The sequence below is a fragment of the Rattus norvegicus genome, chromosome 6, assembly GCF_036323735.1.
Source record: "Rattus norvegicus strain BN/NHsdMcwi chromosome 6, GRCr8, whole genome shotgun sequence".
In the NCBI taxonomy this organism is placed as follows: domain Eukaryota; kingdom Metazoa; phylum Chordata; class Mammalia; order Rodentia; family Muridae; genus Rattus; species Rattus norvegicus.
Genome location: NC_086024.1, coordinates 26,417,008 through 26,435,527, shown reverse-complemented (window position 1 = coordinate 26,435,527; position 18,520 = coordinate 26,417,008). Strand labels below are relative to the sequence as shown.

General features: G+C 43.9%; 1 protein-coding gene across 2 annotated transcripts in view; it reads left to right on the top strand.

Annotated features, from left to right (window-relative positions):
* Positions 1-18,520, top strand: part of Ttc27 (tetratricopeptide repeat domain 27) — a 143,350-nt gene that overhangs the window by 18,518 nt on the left and 106,312 nt on the right. For both annotated transcript variants that reach the window (XM_006239754.5, NM_001106706.1), the window contains exons 6-9: positions 3,792-3,956; positions 9,241-9,374; positions 13,364-13,476; positions 17,289-17,355. In XM_006239754.5, the coding sequence (XP_006239816.1) occupies positions 3,792-3,956; positions 9,241-9,374; positions 13,364-13,476; positions 17,289-17,355 (479 nt within the window). The remainder of the gene's footprint in view (positions 1-3,791; positions 3,957-9,240; positions 9,375-13,363; positions 13,477-17,288; positions 17,356-18,520) is intronic.

Sequence of the window (18,520 nt, the reverse complement as noted above, 5' to 3'; positions counted from 1 at the left end):
CCCTTTTCTTTTTGCCTGTTGGGGGACAGTGTTTTCTCTTCTGTTCCTGGAGGGAGGGAGGGAGGGAGAGGGAGGGAGGAAGGGAGGGAGAGAGAGAGAGGGGGGAGGGAGGAGGAAGAGGAGGAGGAGGAGGAGGAGGAGGAGGAGAGAGAGAGAGAGCGTACACAAGCGTGAGTGTATGCATAGAACTGAAAAGTCAAACAGCTTAGCAGTTACTCATTGAACAAAGGTGTCTTGGTGATGAGCTCCCCCTTCCTTTGCTTGGAAATCTTTTTTCAGCTCTCTTTGGGACCCGTGGTTGAACAGAGTTGGGGCAGTGCTGTCATGTAACCCTCCAGCTGACTTCCAGTCTGAATTGCTGGGCCAACTTCCTATCTCCTGTGTGCTGTGGCACTTTGTGTGGCCACAGTCACACTCAGGTTCTTTGTATCACTAGGCACTTATTGGGCTTTCTGATTCTGAGTTTGGATAGCTTTGTCCACCTCTGGGAATCTTCACATACTTGGTGAACTGTCTACTCTTTCCTGATCTTCACACATGTTGTCTATCCCATGTGCCTCCTCACCAGACCTTGGTTCTTGTTATTGCTTCTCTTTATTTTACATCAGTTCTCTGCATCCGCCTTCTGGGTTTCTGTTCTGCCCATTTAATTTTGAAATTTAAGAAAGTTCTACAACTTTTTTTTTTTTTTTCCGGAGTTGAGGACCGAACCCAGGGCCTTGCGCTTGCTAGGCAAGTGCTCTACCACTGAGCTAAATCCCCAACCCCAATTCTACACTTTTGATGCGCTCCTTGCTATGCTTTTCTGGCTTATATTTTTTTCCATGCGTATGTGAGTTTGGTGTGTGTACATCTGCATGGTTGCCTGTGCATGCACATGGAGAACTGGGTGTTTTCCTTTGGGTCTCTCATGTGTGCCCAGAGCTCATAAATTTGCCATTTAGTTGGTCAGCTTGTTCCTGGAATCCCAACTCTACTTCCCACAAACTGACATTACAGGTAGATCTAGACATGGCGTGGGTCCTGGAACTCTGACTAGGGATCAGTGAAACAACAGGTACACGGACAGTAAAAGTGGTGATCTGGCGGGAGTTTTCTAACTCAGTAACACAGAATCTCAGCCTGTATTAGGTACAGAACCAAGGGAGGGGTAAACTAATCTCTGTAGGAGATCTCTATAGGTGAGCAGTCTGAGACTGTAAACATCAATGAGGAGGAAGTGGTCAGCCTTTGCACACACTGACAGTTTCTCTGACTCCTACTGAGAGCTTTGCTGCTTCTCTTGAGCCCATGTGGGTGCAGCTTTGCCAATAGTCCATGGCCTGAGGCTTCCCCTGGACATGGCTTTATCCAAGCCAACAACACACTTCACTCAGGTAGATCCAGGACTTCACTCCAGACTTCCTCCAGGCCCTGCACCAGCTTAGCACTTCATGTGATCTCTAGGGATCTGTGCTATAGTCCTCCCTGAAGCATGTCTGGTCCTTTTCTGTAATTTCTTGTACTTATTTTCTAACTTTTTAGTTCTTTGATTTCTTGAAGCTTATTTCAGGTATGTGGTAATAATAAGTGTCACTTTCTAATATGCTAGGGTCATAGACAACCGTATACATCTGTCAGCAATGGCTAGACACTCAGGAATGATGGGCAGAATGAAGGAGATGAAAGAAAAGAGCCTCCATTAAAGCAATCAGGATGATGAGGTCCCGCCTTTGCAGGGGTCGGTTTGCTGGATAAATGTGGATGAAATGTCCCAAGGTGCTTTCAAAGTGAGAACTTCCTGTTGCATGCCCCTGTGTCTCCTGAGGCAAGGCAGAACATGTGGACTCACCCTCTATATCTCACGTGCAGAGACCCTCTCAGAAGGCTCTCTGAGGAAACTCCTTTGTCTTTCAGACCCACTCTTAAGTTCAGCTCACAGCAGGATGAAGGCGGCTCTGGTTCCGGAACTGTAAAGACTGACAGGCAGATCTCTAGGTGGTGGAGTAGCCTGGACTTCAGTCCTGTCTCTGCATGCTGTCCCTCTCCCACCTATGCCCACTCCTCTTCTCTCCTACAAGCTTAGGAGAATTTGGATGGCATTTTTGGCTTTGCTAACAACTGAGATCAGTCACTGAGCTGTCTGGGCTGTGTTTAGTCTGTGCTTGTGGTGCTGGAATTGACCTTAGGGCCTCACTGCTAGGCAGGCACCTACCATGGAGCTGTGTTCTTCACTCTGGTCAGTAAGGATTTAAGTGGAGACAACACCCTCCTCAAAGGCCGGAGAACTTAGGCGCTCACTGAAGGTACTCAGTGCTAAGCAAATAGCTGTTTAGCGAGTAGAACTTCTCTTTCAGCGTGGACATTGGAAAATCATCACCAGTATTAGGACATTGAAGTACGTCTCCCATTTGACATTTATTCTTTCTTTTTTTTTTTTTTTTTTTTTTCTTTTTTTCGGAGCTGGGGACCGAACCCAGGGCCTTGCGCTTGCTAGGCAAGTGCTCTACCACTGAGCTAAATCCCCAACCCCTTGACATTTATTCTTATAGACTGCTTTGTGAAGTGATAATAAAGCCATTACTTAAGGCAGTTTAATGAACAGCTTGTCAGAAATGTTGTAATAGAGAATTCTGTTGCAGGGAACCAGATGGATGGGCATCCTGTTACATGAGAAGCCCTGAACCCTGGCGTATCTGATAGTACTATGCTCCTTGCATAATTAATTTTGATAATCATTTCATCTCAGATGTTTTGTTGCTAGGCTATTATCCCTCTCTTGTTTTACTTTAAAATTAAAAAATTGCTGTACATCAATATGTGTGTGTGTGTGTGTGTGTGTGTCTGTCTGTCTGTCTGTCTGTCTGTCTGTCTGTCTCTCTGTGTAAGTGAGAGAACAACTTTTTGGAATGTTTCTCTGCTTCGACCATGTGGGTTGTAGGGATTGAACTCGGGTCTCCAGGTTGGATGGTGAGCACCTGTGCCCACTGTCTCCATAGTTTACCTCAACCAGGTGGAGAGAGAAATTCCAATCTGACTGCTAAGCCACCCGTCTTAGGTGGGGTTTTCCTGCTGTGAACAGACACCATGACCAAGGCAACTCTTATAAGGACAACATTTAATTGGGACTGGCTTACAGGTTCATCTAGGCGGGCACATAGCAGCATCCAGGCAGGCATGGTGCAGGAGGACCCGAGAGCTCTACATCGTCATCTGAAGGTTGCTAGTGGAAGACTGACTTCCGGGCAGCTAGGATGAGGGTCTTACAGCCCACACCCACAGTGACACACCCACTCCAACAGGGCCACACCTTCTAAACGTGCCACTCTCTGGGCCGAGCATATACAAGCCATCATATCACTATTCTGTATTTGATATTTATTTACACACAAACATGCATGTTTCCATTCTCAAGGGAGAAAAATCTGTATTTTCTGTGAAGTGAACTCAGGTAATCTCCCTTCTTCAGATTTTCCATGGTGTTTAATTTGCAGACTGATTTGGTTCTTTGACTCAGCATCCCATGTTCCCATATTTCTGGCCATGCTTTATAAGATGATTAAGACCAGTACCTAGGAAGGATCAGTGCTGTGAGTAGCATCTCCTAAGACTGATTGTGTGGGTATAGAAAGAAGGCTATGTATGTAGAGTCGTAGCTGTGTAGTTGGAGCATATAAACCTCAGGGAATCTCAGCTGTTCACTACTGTTGTACTTGTGTTCCTTTCTGTATTTAAACTTCCTCAAAATAATTAAACCCTGCGCTATGTATTGCATAATCTTAGTTTTTAATGTTTCATCTTTTGTCTCACAGTGACGAAAAAAGAGAATCTATTTGAGGGTGACTCAGGTCGACTTTTGGCTATTCAGTTTCATCTGGAATGTGCACATGTATTTTTATATTATTATGAATATAAAGAAGCAAAAGACCGGTTCAGTACTGCTAAAGACATCAGCAAGTTACAGATTGACCTGACAGGTAAGACTTTACTTTTCATGGATACTCAATTTAATTTTACAGTAAAGCTAGTGTGTATGTTGGCAGTTTGTGTTGTATTTTGCAATTGATTTTCTTTTGTCCTTTCGCTTGAGAGCCATAGCCTTTATTGGCTGAGCTGTCTCTCCAGTCCTTTCAATTTTTTTTTTTTTGCACCCCCCTCCCTTTCAATTTTTTTTAAGTGTAGGGCTAGACCGACCAGAAGATATAAAGCGAACTTGTTGGGATGTGTTTATAATCTCCCGTCCTCTAGATTTTTTTTTTTTTAAATACATAGTTCAGGCTGGCCTTGAACTCGTGATAGTCTAGAATTAGTCTCTGTAGTGTTGGAATTTGGGACGCCTTACCATATTTGGTCTAGTATTTACTTTTCTAGAGCCTACCTATTTTTTATTTCACAATACGTTTTAAAGATTTTACCTAAAAATTTTTTTAGAACAAATTTGGATCCTTTTTCATAGAGTCTGTTCCTTGTTCAAAAATGTTTTGTAGTCATGCAGCCAGCCAGTACATGAATGGACCTTGGACCATTCGATTCTGGTGTAAACCTTCAAAGACCTCTCTCCTCTTGACTCCCCAGTTTAGCCCCGCCCCCAGTTTAGCCCCGCCCCCGTGTAGCCCCGCCCCGTGTAGCCCCCGCCCCCGTGTAGCCCCCACCCCCTGTGTAGGGCCCATTCTTGTGAATACCTCCTGCTGTTTCCATCCTTTGTCACATTCCTATTGTATTTCTTAGCTGTTTCTTCAGCTCCTGAGAGTACCATCTAAGAGCTGGAGAGATGGCTGAGTGGTTAAGAGCATTGACTACTTTTCCAGGGGTCTGGGGTTCAATTCTCAGCACCTACATGGCAGCTCACAACTGTCTGTGATTCCTGTCTCAGCGTTTGACACCTGCATTCAGACACATGTGCTGGCAAAACACTGATGTATATAAAATAAAAGTAAAATAAAAAAAATATACGATCCCCAGCTCTGAAAAAAAGAACCAATAAAATAAAATAAAATAAAATAAATAATGCACCTTTAATTTTAGCACTTGGGAGGCAGAGGTAGGTAGATCTCTGAGTTCAAGGCCAGCCTACTCTACAGAGTAAGTTCCAGAACAGCTAGAGTAGAGAGAGAGGAGAGGTTGGGGGGAGGAGTTGGGGAGATATTACCAACCAAAGTATAGCAGGGGTTCAGTGTTGCAAAGGACAAGTGAAATTTTTTTTTTTTTTTTTTTTTTGGTTCTTTTTTTTTTGGAGCTGGGGACCGAACCCAGGGCCTTGCGCTTCCTAGGTAAGCGCTCTACCACTGAGCTAAATCCCCAGCCCCCTATTTTTTTTTTTAATTGGATTTTTTAAATTTACATTTCAAATGTTATCTCCTTTCCCAGTTTCCGGTCCATAGTCCATAAACTCCCTCTCCCATTCTCCCTCCCCCTTCTTCTATGACGGTGTTCCCCCACCCACCTAACCCACCCTGCCCCACCTCCCTGTCCTGACGTTCCCCTACACTGGGGCATGGAGCCTTAGCAGAACCAAGGGCTTCTCCTCCCATTGGTGCCCAGCAAGGCCATCCTCTGCGACATATGCAGCTGGAGCCATGGGTCCCTCCATGTGTACTCTTTGGATGGTTGTTTAGTCCCTGGGAGCTCTGGTTGGCTGGTATTGTTGTTCTTATGGGGTTGGCAAATCCATTCAGCTCCTCCAATCCTTTCTCTAACTCCTTCAGTGTGGACCCTGTTCTCAGTGCAAAGGTTGGCTGCGAGCATTCGCCTTTGTATTTGTCAGACTCTGGCAGAGACTCTCAGGAGACAGCTATATCCGGCTCCTGTCATCATGCACTTCTTGGCATCAGCAATATTGTCAGGGTCTGGTGGGTGGCTCTATATGGGCTGGATCCCCAGGTGTAGCAGTCTCTGGATGGCCTCTCCTTCCGTCTCTGCTCCAAACTTTGTCTCCGCATTTCCTCCTATGAATATTTTTGTTACCCCTTCTAAGAAGGACTGAAGCATCCATACTTTGCTTGTCCTTCTTCTTGAGCTTCATGTTGTCTGTGAATTGTCAGGATCTTGAGTAATCCTGAGCTATTGGGCTAATACCCACTCATCAGTGAATGCATACCATGTGGTTTTTTTTTGTGACTGGGTTACCTCACTCAGGATGATATTTTCTAGTTACATCCATTTGCCTGTGAATTTCATGAAGTCATTGTTTGAACTTCTGGGGGAAATCACCATTCTTGACGTCAAGCAGTATTACAGAGTAGTAGTGATAAAAACTGTATGGTATTGGTACAGAGACAGACAGATAGACCAATGGAATAGAATTGAAGACCCAGAAATGAACCCATACACCTATGGTCACTTGATCTTTGATAAAGGAGCTAAAACCATCCAGTGGGAAAAATTTAACATTTTCAACAAATGGTGCTGGTTCAACTGGAGGTCAGCATGTAGAAGAATGCAAATCGACCCCTTCTTATCACACTGTACAAAGTTCAAGTCCAAGTGGATCAGGACCTCCACATCAAACCAGATACACTCAAACTAATAGAAGAAAAAGTGGGGAAGAGCCTTGAACACATGTACACTGGGGAAAATTTCCTGAACAGAACACCAGTTGCTTATGCTCTAAGATCAAGAATCGACAAATGGGACCTCATAAAACTGCAAAGCTTCTGTAAGGCAAAGGACACTGTCATTAGAACAAAACGGCAACCAACAGATTGGGAAAAGATCTTTACCAATCCTACAACAGATAGAGGGCTTATATCCAAAATATACAAAGAACTCAAGAAGTTAGACTCCAGAGAATCAAATAACCCTATTAAAAAATGGGGTTCAGAGCTAAACAAAGAATTCTCAACTGAGGAATGCCGAATGGCTGAGAAGCACCTAAAGAAATGTTCCACATCCTTAGTCATCAGGGAAATGCAAATCAAAACAACCCTGAGATTGCATTTCACACCAGTGAGAATGGCTAAGATCAAAAACTCAGGTGACAGCAGATGCTGGTGAGGATGCGGAGAAAGAGGAACACTCCTCCATTGTTGGTGGGATTGCAGACTGGTACAACCACTCTGGAAATCAGTCTGGAGGTTCCTCAGAAAACTGGACATACTACCTGAGGACCCAGCTATACCTCTCTTGGGCATACACCCAAAAGATGCTCCAACATTCAACAAAGACACGTGCTCCACTGTGTTCATAGCAGCCTTATTTATAATAGCCAGAAGCTGGAAAGAACCCAGATGCCCTTCAACAGAGGAATGGATACAGAAAATGTGCACAATGGAGTACTACTCAGCTATCAAAAACTGATGAAGTTTTGAGTGAATGTCAAGGACATGGCCATGTCAGGCATCAGTGCTTCAGTCTCATTGGGGTGGGGCTGGGGGACTAAGCCTTCCTTGGATGAGGCTCAGAGCAATGGCAGACCTTCCTCAGGTTCCAGTGTGAATGTTGATAGTATGCAGAAAGTGTCCATTGAGCTTTGCCACTTAGATGTTTACAGCTTGCATACCCCTACATGGCCTGCACTTACCTACAAGGCTGCTTCTTGTTCTGCTGCGTCTTGTTTCTCCATATAGCAACCCTTCCTTGTTTGTCTGTATGTAATCACCCTGTCTCCCTGTTCAACTGTATATAATAAACGTGCTGAGCTTCCAGGGAGCTGTGGCTTCTGCATTCTTGGGCCCATACATCTGATCCCAGCTGTTCTATCCATGTGTTCATGTATCTGTCATTTTCTTTATCCCTCCTCCTCTCCCTAGTTAGGCCACCTTCTGAGGCTATACAGGATGTATACTCTATGTTGAAAGAATGGATGAGTTACAGAATTTTTTTTTCTTTTTTTTTCCGGAGCAGAGGACCGAACCCAGGGCCTTGCGCTTGCTGAACAAGTGCTCTATCACTGAGCTAAGTCCCCAACCCTCAGAATTTTTCTTAAATCCTGTTGTTTCTTCTGAGTGCCAAAGAAGAAACCTTGCTTTGTACCCTGTTCTGCTGTGTCCTAATTTATTACAGTATAGTTGGATGGATGACCAATGAGAACCAACATCACCAGCTACAGGTTTAGGGTGAGCATCCCTGAGACCTAGCTCATCTCCTAGGTCTGTTCTTAGCCCCAACATTCAGTCCTTCTTATTGAGTCAGTGTTACTCAGGAAAGCCCTTTACTGTATCGTCAGTCTCATATGACTTTATGGGACCTTAGCCATCTTTTATTACATGTTGGTGTGGGAAAAGTAATTTAATATCTAGTTCATAGTTTTTGGAACAATGCCATAAATAACTTGGAGTTTTGACTGTATTTGAAAGTATAGTTATATATAATTTATGAGGTTCATTTCAGAGATATTTTAAAAAATATTTTTGTTATAGGAGATTTTTCGGGGATCATTTAAGTATTAACGACATGTTGCCCTATTTGTTCAGTTGTAATCATTGGTATATTTAATGGCTATTACAGGTTTTTATTTTTCCCAAGGTCAAGGTGAAGAGCTTGAAAGTACAAATAGACTCACAAATAAAATGGGGAAGCAGATTGTTTTCCTACACAGCTCTGCATTCACTCACAGAAACCAGCTCTAAGCCACTTCACTGCCGTCTTGACCCTGACGTGTTTCAGGGTTGAGAGTTACTCAGAGCCCGAGTCTCCTCAGTATAGGAAGCAGATTTCGTTGGCTGCTCTTAGTAATTCCACATTTTCCAGAGAGTGGATGTTGAAACTTTTGCTCTTCTTCAAAGTGGTCTGAAAATAGCTCTTCTGCAGTGTATTATTTCAGAGACGTAAAGAAGACATGTTGGATCATGAAAAGCCAGATGGGTACTCACTGAGGCCCCAGCTAAGTGCTGGCTTTAATGCAGGGGATCCTGTGATCCTGAGCGAGTGGTGACAAATGTCAGGCCCTGTCTTTCCGCGAGCGTGCGCGTGCGCGCGCATGTGTGTGTGTGTGTGTGTATAAACATTATATGTATATGATATGTATGTGTGGATGCGTGAGTTCTAACCATAGTACTTAAGTTATTCTTTTCACAGAGAGTAAAAATAAGCAAAAATGGGGATTGAGAATCTCATGTCAGAAGTCTTGGCTGTGAGCCTTAGCACTGCAGTTCATTGGCTTCGGATTATCTGAAGTAATTTATCATCACTAGGCCTCAGGTCTTTCCTATGTGAATGGAAAAAATACTTCAGCACTCTGAAAATATTAGTCATCGTGATTGCACTGTAAATCTGTAAATCTGCCTGACAGACCCACAGGTAAGACTTTGTTGTAATTTTTAGGTGCTTTGGGGAAAAGGACACGATTCCAGGAGAATTATGTGGCACAGCTGATTGTAGATGTCCGGAGAGAAGAGGATGTCCCTTGCAGTCGTGAGTTCAGCCCAGCACCCACCCCCCAGGAGTATTTAACCAAGGTGAGTTGTTAGTTCCTGTGACTGTTTCAGGAAGTGAGTATCACAAACACTGAGTGATGAGAAGAGACTGAGAACCTTTGTGACGTTGCTTATTTTTACCTAAAATGGGGATAAGCAGTACTTTTTTCTTTTATAATTTTCTCGAGGAAGGAAGGATTTATTCTGTCTTGCAGTTTGAAGGGATACATTTGACTGCAGTGGGTGCCAGCTGCACCCACAGTCAGACAGCACAGCTCCCTTACAGTGTGGTAGGCATGAGTTAGCAGTCCTACTGTGTTGCCCTTGACATATAAAAGCAGACAGAGTAAGAAACCACCTACTGCTATACCTGTTTACCTTATTTGTTTTTCCTTTTGAAGCAGGGACTGGCTATGTAGCCAAGATTGGCCCTTAGCTCCTGCCTCTCCTACTTTAGCCTCCTAAGTGCTGGTATGCTAAAACCCAACTGGCTTGGGTCAGAGCCCTGATGGTTGGTATTGAGGGATTAGAGAAAGGACAGACACACACACACACATGCAGTTAAGCTGGGATCAGGTGAGAGCCTGCTACCTCTGTACCCTTGAACTGTAGCCTCTCCATTAGGTACAGCACAGGGTCGGGGAGGGCTTAGCTATTCTGGATAGGAAGTGTGTAGGTGAGCAGTCTTAGGCTGTGAGCATCAGGAACAGGAAGGAGCAGTTGCTAATCTCTGCGCACACTGATGAATAGCACTATTCTGTGGGCTCCTGATGAAAGCTTTGTCGTTCCTTTCGGGCCTGGCTGATGTTGTCATTTTCCTATGGCTCTGAGGCAGCCCTTAGAGTCCTTGGCACATCCAAGCCTGTGTCAGCAATGCTCAGGGCTGTCCTTGCCCCCTACACTGGGGCGCTAGGCATGAGCCACCACACCCAGCTCTATATTACTCCCTTTATTTGGTCTTCTGTGGGTATTTTTAACATTCAGAGGTTTGTCATTTCTCTGGCTTCTCCTAAATACATAAGCCAGTGACCAGAATTCCTTTTCTCTCATTTTACGATCTGCTTTCTACCCGGTCGTTCTTGGGTCGCTTGCTGCTTTGGTATGCTTTTTCCATGTCTAATGAATCTTTTCTTGTGGCTTGAACTTGAGCGTCTAGAATGGTTGCTTTTATGGAGGCTGAGAATATATCTTCACTTTCCAGAGGTCCCACACTTCCAGTTTTATATGTAACTACATTTTTTTTTCTTTCTTTTTTTTTTTTTTTCTTTTTTCGGAGCTGGGGACCGAACCCAGGGCCTTGTGCTTGCTAGGCAAGTGCTCTACCGCTGAGCTAAACCCCCAGCCCCGTAACTACATTTTTTTAAGGATTCATTTTTACTTTATGTGTATGTGTGCTTGCCTGCACGTATATCTGTGTACCACATGTGCGTAGTGATCACAGAGGCCAACGGAGGGAATTGTGTCCTCTGGAACTGGAGCTGCCATGGCCGTGTTGGGAATGGAAGCTGGTTCCTCAGGGAGAGCAGCTTCTTGTGCTCCTCCTTCTTGAGCCATCTCCCCAGCCCCACATTTACAGTTTTTAATTGTCCTTTTATTGATTTTAATGTCCTTAGTGGCTGTGCTTTCGTATACTTCATTTTAGAACCTATAAGTAAATTTACCTTGAGTACACTGAGTATCAAGTTTGGATTGTGTTCTGAGACTAATGCCACAGAGAGAGGCTGAGAGAGAGGAGTGTGTCTTAGTCAGGGTTTTATTGCTGTGATGAAACACCATGACCAAAAAGCAAGTACGGGGAGGAAAGGGTTTACTTGGCTTACATTTCCAGATCATAATTCATCACTGGAAGAAGTCAGGACAGGGACTCAAGGAAGGCAGGAACCTGGAGGCAGGAGCTGGTGCAGAGGCCATGGAGAGTTGGCCGCTTACTGGCTTGCTTCCTCTGGCTTGTTCAGCCTGCTTTTTTATGGAATCCAGGACAACCAGACCGGGGTGGGACAACCCACAGTGGGCTGCACCGTCACCGTTGGTCACTAATTAAGGAAATGCCTACAGCTGGATCTCATAGAGCCATGTCCTCAACTGAGGCCCCTTTCTACACATAGAACCATGCCTCTGAAAAGAACACTGGGCGAGGTCCAGTTCACTGACTCTTGTGATGCTTTCATAGGGAACAGCCTTGGTCCTAGAAGGGTGAATGAGGGAGAGGGTTGTAGCAAACACAGAACCTGATGACGTCACTTCCTCGACGATGTGGAACTGTGACTGTGACTCTGTGTGTGTGTGTGTGTGTGTGTGTGTGTGTGTGTGTGTGAGCAGACTGTGTATGAGGTCAGCAAACAACCTCGGAGCATGAGTTCAGGTTCTCTAAAGGAGAAGAACTGTTAGAATGAAATACATACATATATATATATATATATATATATATATATATATATATTAAAAGAGGATTATTAGAGTTGCTTGCAGGCTGAGATATGTTGATTCTCATCCTGGTTTCTTCAGACATTTATCGTGAGTAGACAATGAAGTTTGCCAAAGGCCTTCTGCTTCTGTAGAGATGCCCTGTGAGTTCTGTCATTAAGTGTCATTCCTGTACTGTATGATACTTATTTGATGTTGTGTGACTTTCTCTGAGGAGATGTGAAGAACTGTCTATTTACCACAGACAGCACATAGAAGAAAGACAAAAAAAATGATTTCACCCAAGCCTAGCATTAAATAAATTTACTGGGGACTTACAGGAGCATGGCGAAGGGTTGTAGAGGGACATGGGTGACTCAAAGGCTTCTGCGTCAGTCAAGAGCCCACCACAGCTTGGGTGATGCTCACCATATCCCTGAGCTCCCTGCACAGCTTGCAGGTTCTTTGGCCTGTTGGAGAACCCTTTCTCCCTTGCGACTGTGACTGCGACTGCAACTGCCGACGCGGGCTTGGGATCTGCCATGAGTCCCAGGAACTGAATTTGGTAGTGAGTGCCAGTACTGCTGGGCCACTGTGCCAGTCCTTAAGGGCATTGTGTGTCTTGATTGGCTGTTTATAGACCTTCTTTTTTGAAGTAGCTGCATACATTTTTGGTCCACTTTTAATTTTGTTTTCTAAGAGCTTTCATATGCTTTTTAGTTTTTAAGACTTATTTTCCTTATTTTTTAAAGTAGACATCTCACAGAGTCATTAGTGAAAGGTGTGTTACATTTACAAAGCAGTATGCTTTGCCATAGTAGTTTACCTGACTCCAAGCAAATGCACAGGCAGGAGGGTGTTACAGTGTGTGTGACTCCTTCTCTTCAGAAGATGCGAGCACTGTGTTGGCAGTCCACATTCTGGGCCTCCGTTTGAGTGATGAGAGGCAGACAAGCTGTGGTACCTCGGCTGCTAGCCCACTCTTATTATGTGACAAGAACCATGACCACAGGGATGGATACACACCCCTCCAGTGATGGAAGACAGGGTAGAAAGATGGCGGTGACAGAGATGGGCAGGTAGAGAGTACAAGTGGGTGGGGCGGTGGTGGGATTACTTCCGAGGTTCCTTTGCATATGGGTCACTCAGTAGAGGTAACTGTCGATCTACTTCCACTGAGGTGCACGTGGGACCTGTTCACCAGGTAAATTGTTCCCAACTGTGTATTCCACAAGAGACAGTATGCTGACCATATTTAGACATTGACTAGTGTTTAAAACCTCAGGAGGGTGTGTTACACGGGACATGGTACTATATACCTTCAAAAATCAAGAGGCTGAGGCAGGTGAGCTTAAGGCTAGCTTGGTCTACTTAGTGAGCTCAGGCCAGCCAGAGCTACAGAGTGAGACCCTGTGTTAAATACCAACAAGAGACAGAACGCCAAACCAAACCAAACAAAAACTCAAAGTAAATCAAAACAAAAATAATGTACCCCAACCTTCTTCCAAGAAACCCACCAAGCATCAATATTATCCCCTTTAGCAATCTATTGAATGAATGAGTGAGTGAATGAATGAATAAATGAAATATAACTTTTGTTCAAAATATTTTTTTCTTTGTCTCACCAGAATCTTGAGCTCAACGATGATACCGTTCTGAATGAAATAAAGTTAGCAGATAGTGAGCGGTTTCAGATGCCAGACCTGTGTGCTGAGGAGCTTGCTGTGGTCCTTGGAGTCTGGTACGTTAATGGCTGACGTGGCTGTGTGGAACACCTTCACCATTGTCCCCCTGAGTTTGGGAAGATCGTCATTAAAATTTCCCTGTACAGTGGAATTGTACAGCCTGTGAAGGTGGAGATGGCTTGGGCAGCAAATGAAAGGATCAGAGCTCCAGAGTCTATTAAGTTTGTAGCTCCTTCTTTTAGTTTTTGGTTATCTTCAGATGGGTGTAGATTTTTAATAAAATACTAAGTAATAGGCGAGAATGATTATGCACTGGCTGGTTCGTGTGTCACCTTGACACAAGCTGGAGTTATCACAGAGAAAGGAGCCTCCCTTGAGGAAATGCCTCCATGAGACCCAGCTGTAAGGCATTTTCTCAACCAGTGATCAAAGTGGGAGGGTCCAGCCCATTGTGGGTGGTGCTGTCCCTGAGCTGGTGGTCTTGGGTTCTATAAGAGAGCAGGCTGAGAAAGCCAGGGGAAGCAAGCCAGTAAGTAACATCCCTCCGTGGCCTCTGCATCAGCTCCTGCTTCCTGGCCTGCTTAAGTTCCAGTCCTGACTTCCTTTGGTGATGGACAGCAATGTGGAAGTGTAGGCTGAATAAACCCTTTCCTCCCCAACTTGCTTATTGGTCATGATGTTTGTGCAGGAATAGAAACCCTGACAGATTATGTATGAGAGACTCATACAGAAGCAGAGGGGGTCTGTGAGCATTCATACCAGGACTCTACACAGGATTTCTGACTGAACCTGATGCTCACCTATTTGCTGCCTATCCCCATAGGACTAGGTAACAGATGCACGTGATCACAGCTGACTTTTCTGTGGTTGCTGGGGATCTGAACTCGGGTTCTCAGGTTTGTATGGCCAGCACTGTTCTTGAATGCACCACTTCTCTAGCTGAGAATGGCTATTTTGACCTCCAAAGATGTGTGTGTATTATATATGTGTAGCATATATAATATTTAAATACAAATAAATATGTGTGTATGTATGTGTGTGTGTATATATATATATGTGTATATATGTACATATACATATATATGTTTTTGTTTTGTTTTTTTGAGACAGAAAAATATTCACTGTACTAGGACAACTGAAAGGAATGAAACCATCCAGATGGGAAATGACAAATTGTGACCTATCCACCCAGCAGAATGCTGGCCTACACATGTCATTGCAACTACAGATTAAGACACAAACCACAGAAACAGTAAAGGAAGTAATCACAGGGAACTACAGAGAGCATGGAAACAGGCAATGGAAGCGCTCGCATGGCCCTGGCTGTCCTTGAGCTCCCTTTGTAGACCAGGCTGGCCTTGAGCTCTGCCTCAGCCTCCCAGGTGCTGGGATTAAAGGTGTGCACCACTACCTGGCTATGCATATGCATATTTTGAAGTAAATTTATTTTGAATACTATAGAATTTTATGTTATTTAATGGAAATAGTTTTATTCTTTTTTTCCACCTTTCTTAAAACGTGGCTGGATTATAGTTCTGTTGGTTTTATTGATGGTCATTTGGAAATGAGCCTCTGACATTTCTCCTCCTCTCAGTGCTTCTCACTTTACAGGAGAAGTTTTACAGAGGAGCTGGGAATTAATGTACTTTGAATGAGGTTCTTATCCTGTCTTGTGAGTTTGTAATGTTCTTGTTCATACATAGAACAGAGCCTTAGCATGGCAAGGACTGCAGGGCTAAGTGATGGATTATCTTGTTATTCCTCTGTGCTACAAACTAGAGATGTATGAGAGAGAGAGAGAGAGAGAGAGAGAGAGAGAGAGAGAGAGAGAGAGAGAGAGAGACAGAGAGACACAGAGAGACACAGAGAGAGACAGAGAATATGTTTATTGCATGTTTTAATTATTTCATTCCCCATTTATTTTGTTTTGTTGTGTAGACCAGGTGTGTGGTTAGGGCCAGAGTAGATTTCGTAGTAGGTTCTAGACCATCTAGGGCTACACATCAAGATCCTGCTTTCCAGTAAGTAAATAAATAAATAAATTGAGTGAGTGAGTGAGTGAGTGAGTTGGGGGCTAGAGAGACGGCTCAGTGTGGAGCGTCGCTGATGTGTTGGGCAGCTCTCAGCACCCAGGTCAAGTGCCTTGAACTGTAGCTCCAGCCTCAGGGTATCTAATGCTTCTGTCTCCTTTGGCTCCTGCACTCATACGTACATACCCATATGAATATGAATACACATAGACAATTAAAAATAATAAAAATGAACCTTAAATAGGTCTGGAAAAGTTACACGTAAGCATTCATGCTCATCAAAATCTTTAAATTATATTGAAAATTATAAGGAACTATTACTATTTTATAGGTTTGTGCTTTTGTACCTTTTAACTTTTATTATTTTAGAATTATAACTATTTTGCCTACATTTATGTGTGTATGCCACATGCATGCCTGATGCCCATGGAGATCAGAAGGGGGTTTGGGATCCCTTAGAACCAGAGTTACGGTTGTGAACCACATGTGGGTACTGGGAACAGAACCTGGGTCCTCGCAAGAGCACCAGGTAGTCATAACCACTGAGCTAAATCTCCAGCCCTTTAAAGTAATGGTTTTGAGGCAGGGCCTTCCTTTGTAGCCCAGGATAGCCTCACACTAGGAGCAGCCCTTCAGCATCGGCCTCCTGAGTGCTGAGGTTTCAGGGGCAGCTGCCACACCTCGTTGTCTGTCACCCTTCCTAATACGAATGATATTTACATGCCAAGTAATTCATGTAACATGTGATTTAAGTTACACGTTAAGCAGTGAAGTGGAAATGGTGAACCAGAAGTTCAGCCTGTGCATTTTCCCATGTCTCCCTCTGTTCTTCCTCCTCACAGAAAATGCTATCCTAAGTTTATGGTTGTCATTTTCTGGATTTAACAGCATGCTTACTCTAACTCTGCATCCCCAGGCCGAGCGAGCGCTTCCATTGCCTGTTTCCATGCTCTCTGTAGTTCCCTGTGATTACTTCCTTTACTGTTTCTGTGGTTTGTGTCTTAATCTGTAGTTGCAATGACATGTGTAGGCCAGCATTCTGCTGGGTGGATAGGTCACAATTTGTCATTTCCCATCTGGATGGTTTCATTCCTTTCAGTTGTCCTAGTACAGTGAATATTTTTCTGTCTTCTCATTTCTGGGCCACACATTCATTGGCTTTGTTTTGTTTTTTTCTGCGCTGTATAATCTAGAATGGAATTACTGAGCTGGGGGTATATGAATGTTTGCCAAAAGTTGCTCGTTAGACCCTGTCATCAGCATCTTAGAACGCCTGTGGTTCTGTACTCAGGTGACTTACAGATTTTAGGGTGTCCTGGTTGTCATAACAACGGGATTTGTCAGTGGTAGATGATTGATTAGTCAATGGGAGTCAGTAGTTCCCACTGTCTTTGGTGAGTGACATAGCTTGGATTTCCTGTTTTGGTTTACCATTTATTTTTGATGTCATGGCAAGCACCTTGACCTGTTCAACCATCTTGTAGCCACTGGATTTCTTCATTTTTCTAATAAGAGAAATTATTTTGATATCAGCTGTTATATTTTCAGAGTTTTATTATTGCCTTTTGAAAGTTTGTTTCAATACATATATATTGTACAGCATTTTAGTGTGTGACTTAAAACATGTACTGTAAGAAATAATGGTTTCTTTAAGAGTTATTTTTAGGGGCTGGGGATTTAGCTCAGTGGTAGAGCGCTTACCTAGGAAGCGCAAGGCCCTGGGTTCGGTCCCCAGCTCCGAAAAAAAGAACCAAAAAAAAAAAAAAAAAAAAAGAGTTATTTTTAATTAGGTACAGCATGTGTTTTAGGTTTTTGTTTTTGTTTTTTTAAATTCAAAGCACAAATTTCCAGAAGAACAACCCAGTTCATAAGCTAACGGAGGAGGAGCTGCTGGCCTTCACATCGGTGAGTAATGGCCTCACCCTCTCCAGTTCCTTCTTTTCCCTTGTAGATTATTTTCACTCTGGTGTGTTCTTACTTAAGCTGAAAAAACTGCCAGCTAAGGAAATTGGGTGCACCTCCTGCCAGGTTTTAACCCACACCTTCTAAGTGTTCCCCAAAGCAAGGTTCTTTTCTCTGTACTTGCTTTGGTTTGAGGACAGTGATTAGATTCTTTTCCCTGCCTCTTTCTTTCTTTTTTGATTCCAGGGTCTATTGTGTTACTGTGCATATAACGGATACTCAACAGCTGTTTGTTGAGTGACTGAATGAGAGCCTGAGACTTCATAGGTCTTATGCATAAAAGTGAGGGTCAATTTTGGTATCTACATGGATGTCTTGACAAAGAATTGTGAGCAGGAGCAGGAGAGCAGTGGTCAGGAAAGGGGAAAGGGTTGAGGACACAGGGCGCTTGTCAGTATTCCATTGTGTAGAATAGCCAGACAGATGGGCAGACAGAGAAGTGGCTGTGGAATTTGACAGGGAGTGCATTGTTGCCCTGGAGCACTGTTTGTGGCAATTTTGCATAGTCATCTCATTGCAGTTGACTGAAGAGGGAAGGTGACAGATCAGGACCCAGGCTGGAGGAGAACGGTAGCAAAATAGAAAGATGGGTGAACAGATGTTGGAAGATGTGAAATCCAGGAAAAGAGAGGTGTATCAGAGAAGGCGGGAGACTCACTGTAATTTTGGCTTTGTGGTTGGAAAAGGGTGCACATCTTTTTTCTTTTTTTAATGGGTCTCTCTAGATAGCCCTGGCTGTGCTATCTAGGATATTTACCAGGATGGCCTTGAACCCATAGAAACCTACCATTGCCTCTGAGTGCTGGGATTAAAGATGTGTACCACCGAGCCTTGCTTGCTGCATGTTTTCTTGAATGAATCAAATTCCTTTGTGATTCTGCCAAAGGCAGCCTTATCACCAGGGGTACAAGATTCCACTTTCTTTCTTCCTTTGCCCTTTTCCAGGTAAGACAAAAGGAAGAACTTTTCTCAGGTAGAAGGAAAAGCTGGCACGTTTGTGCTGTAATAGGAGCTTTGCAGACTCTTCTTCCCGCTCTCTTGGTCATGTTGGATGATAGTGGCTCCGGGGATTGGGGTTGACTTCCCACTCTTCCCATTCCTCAGCACC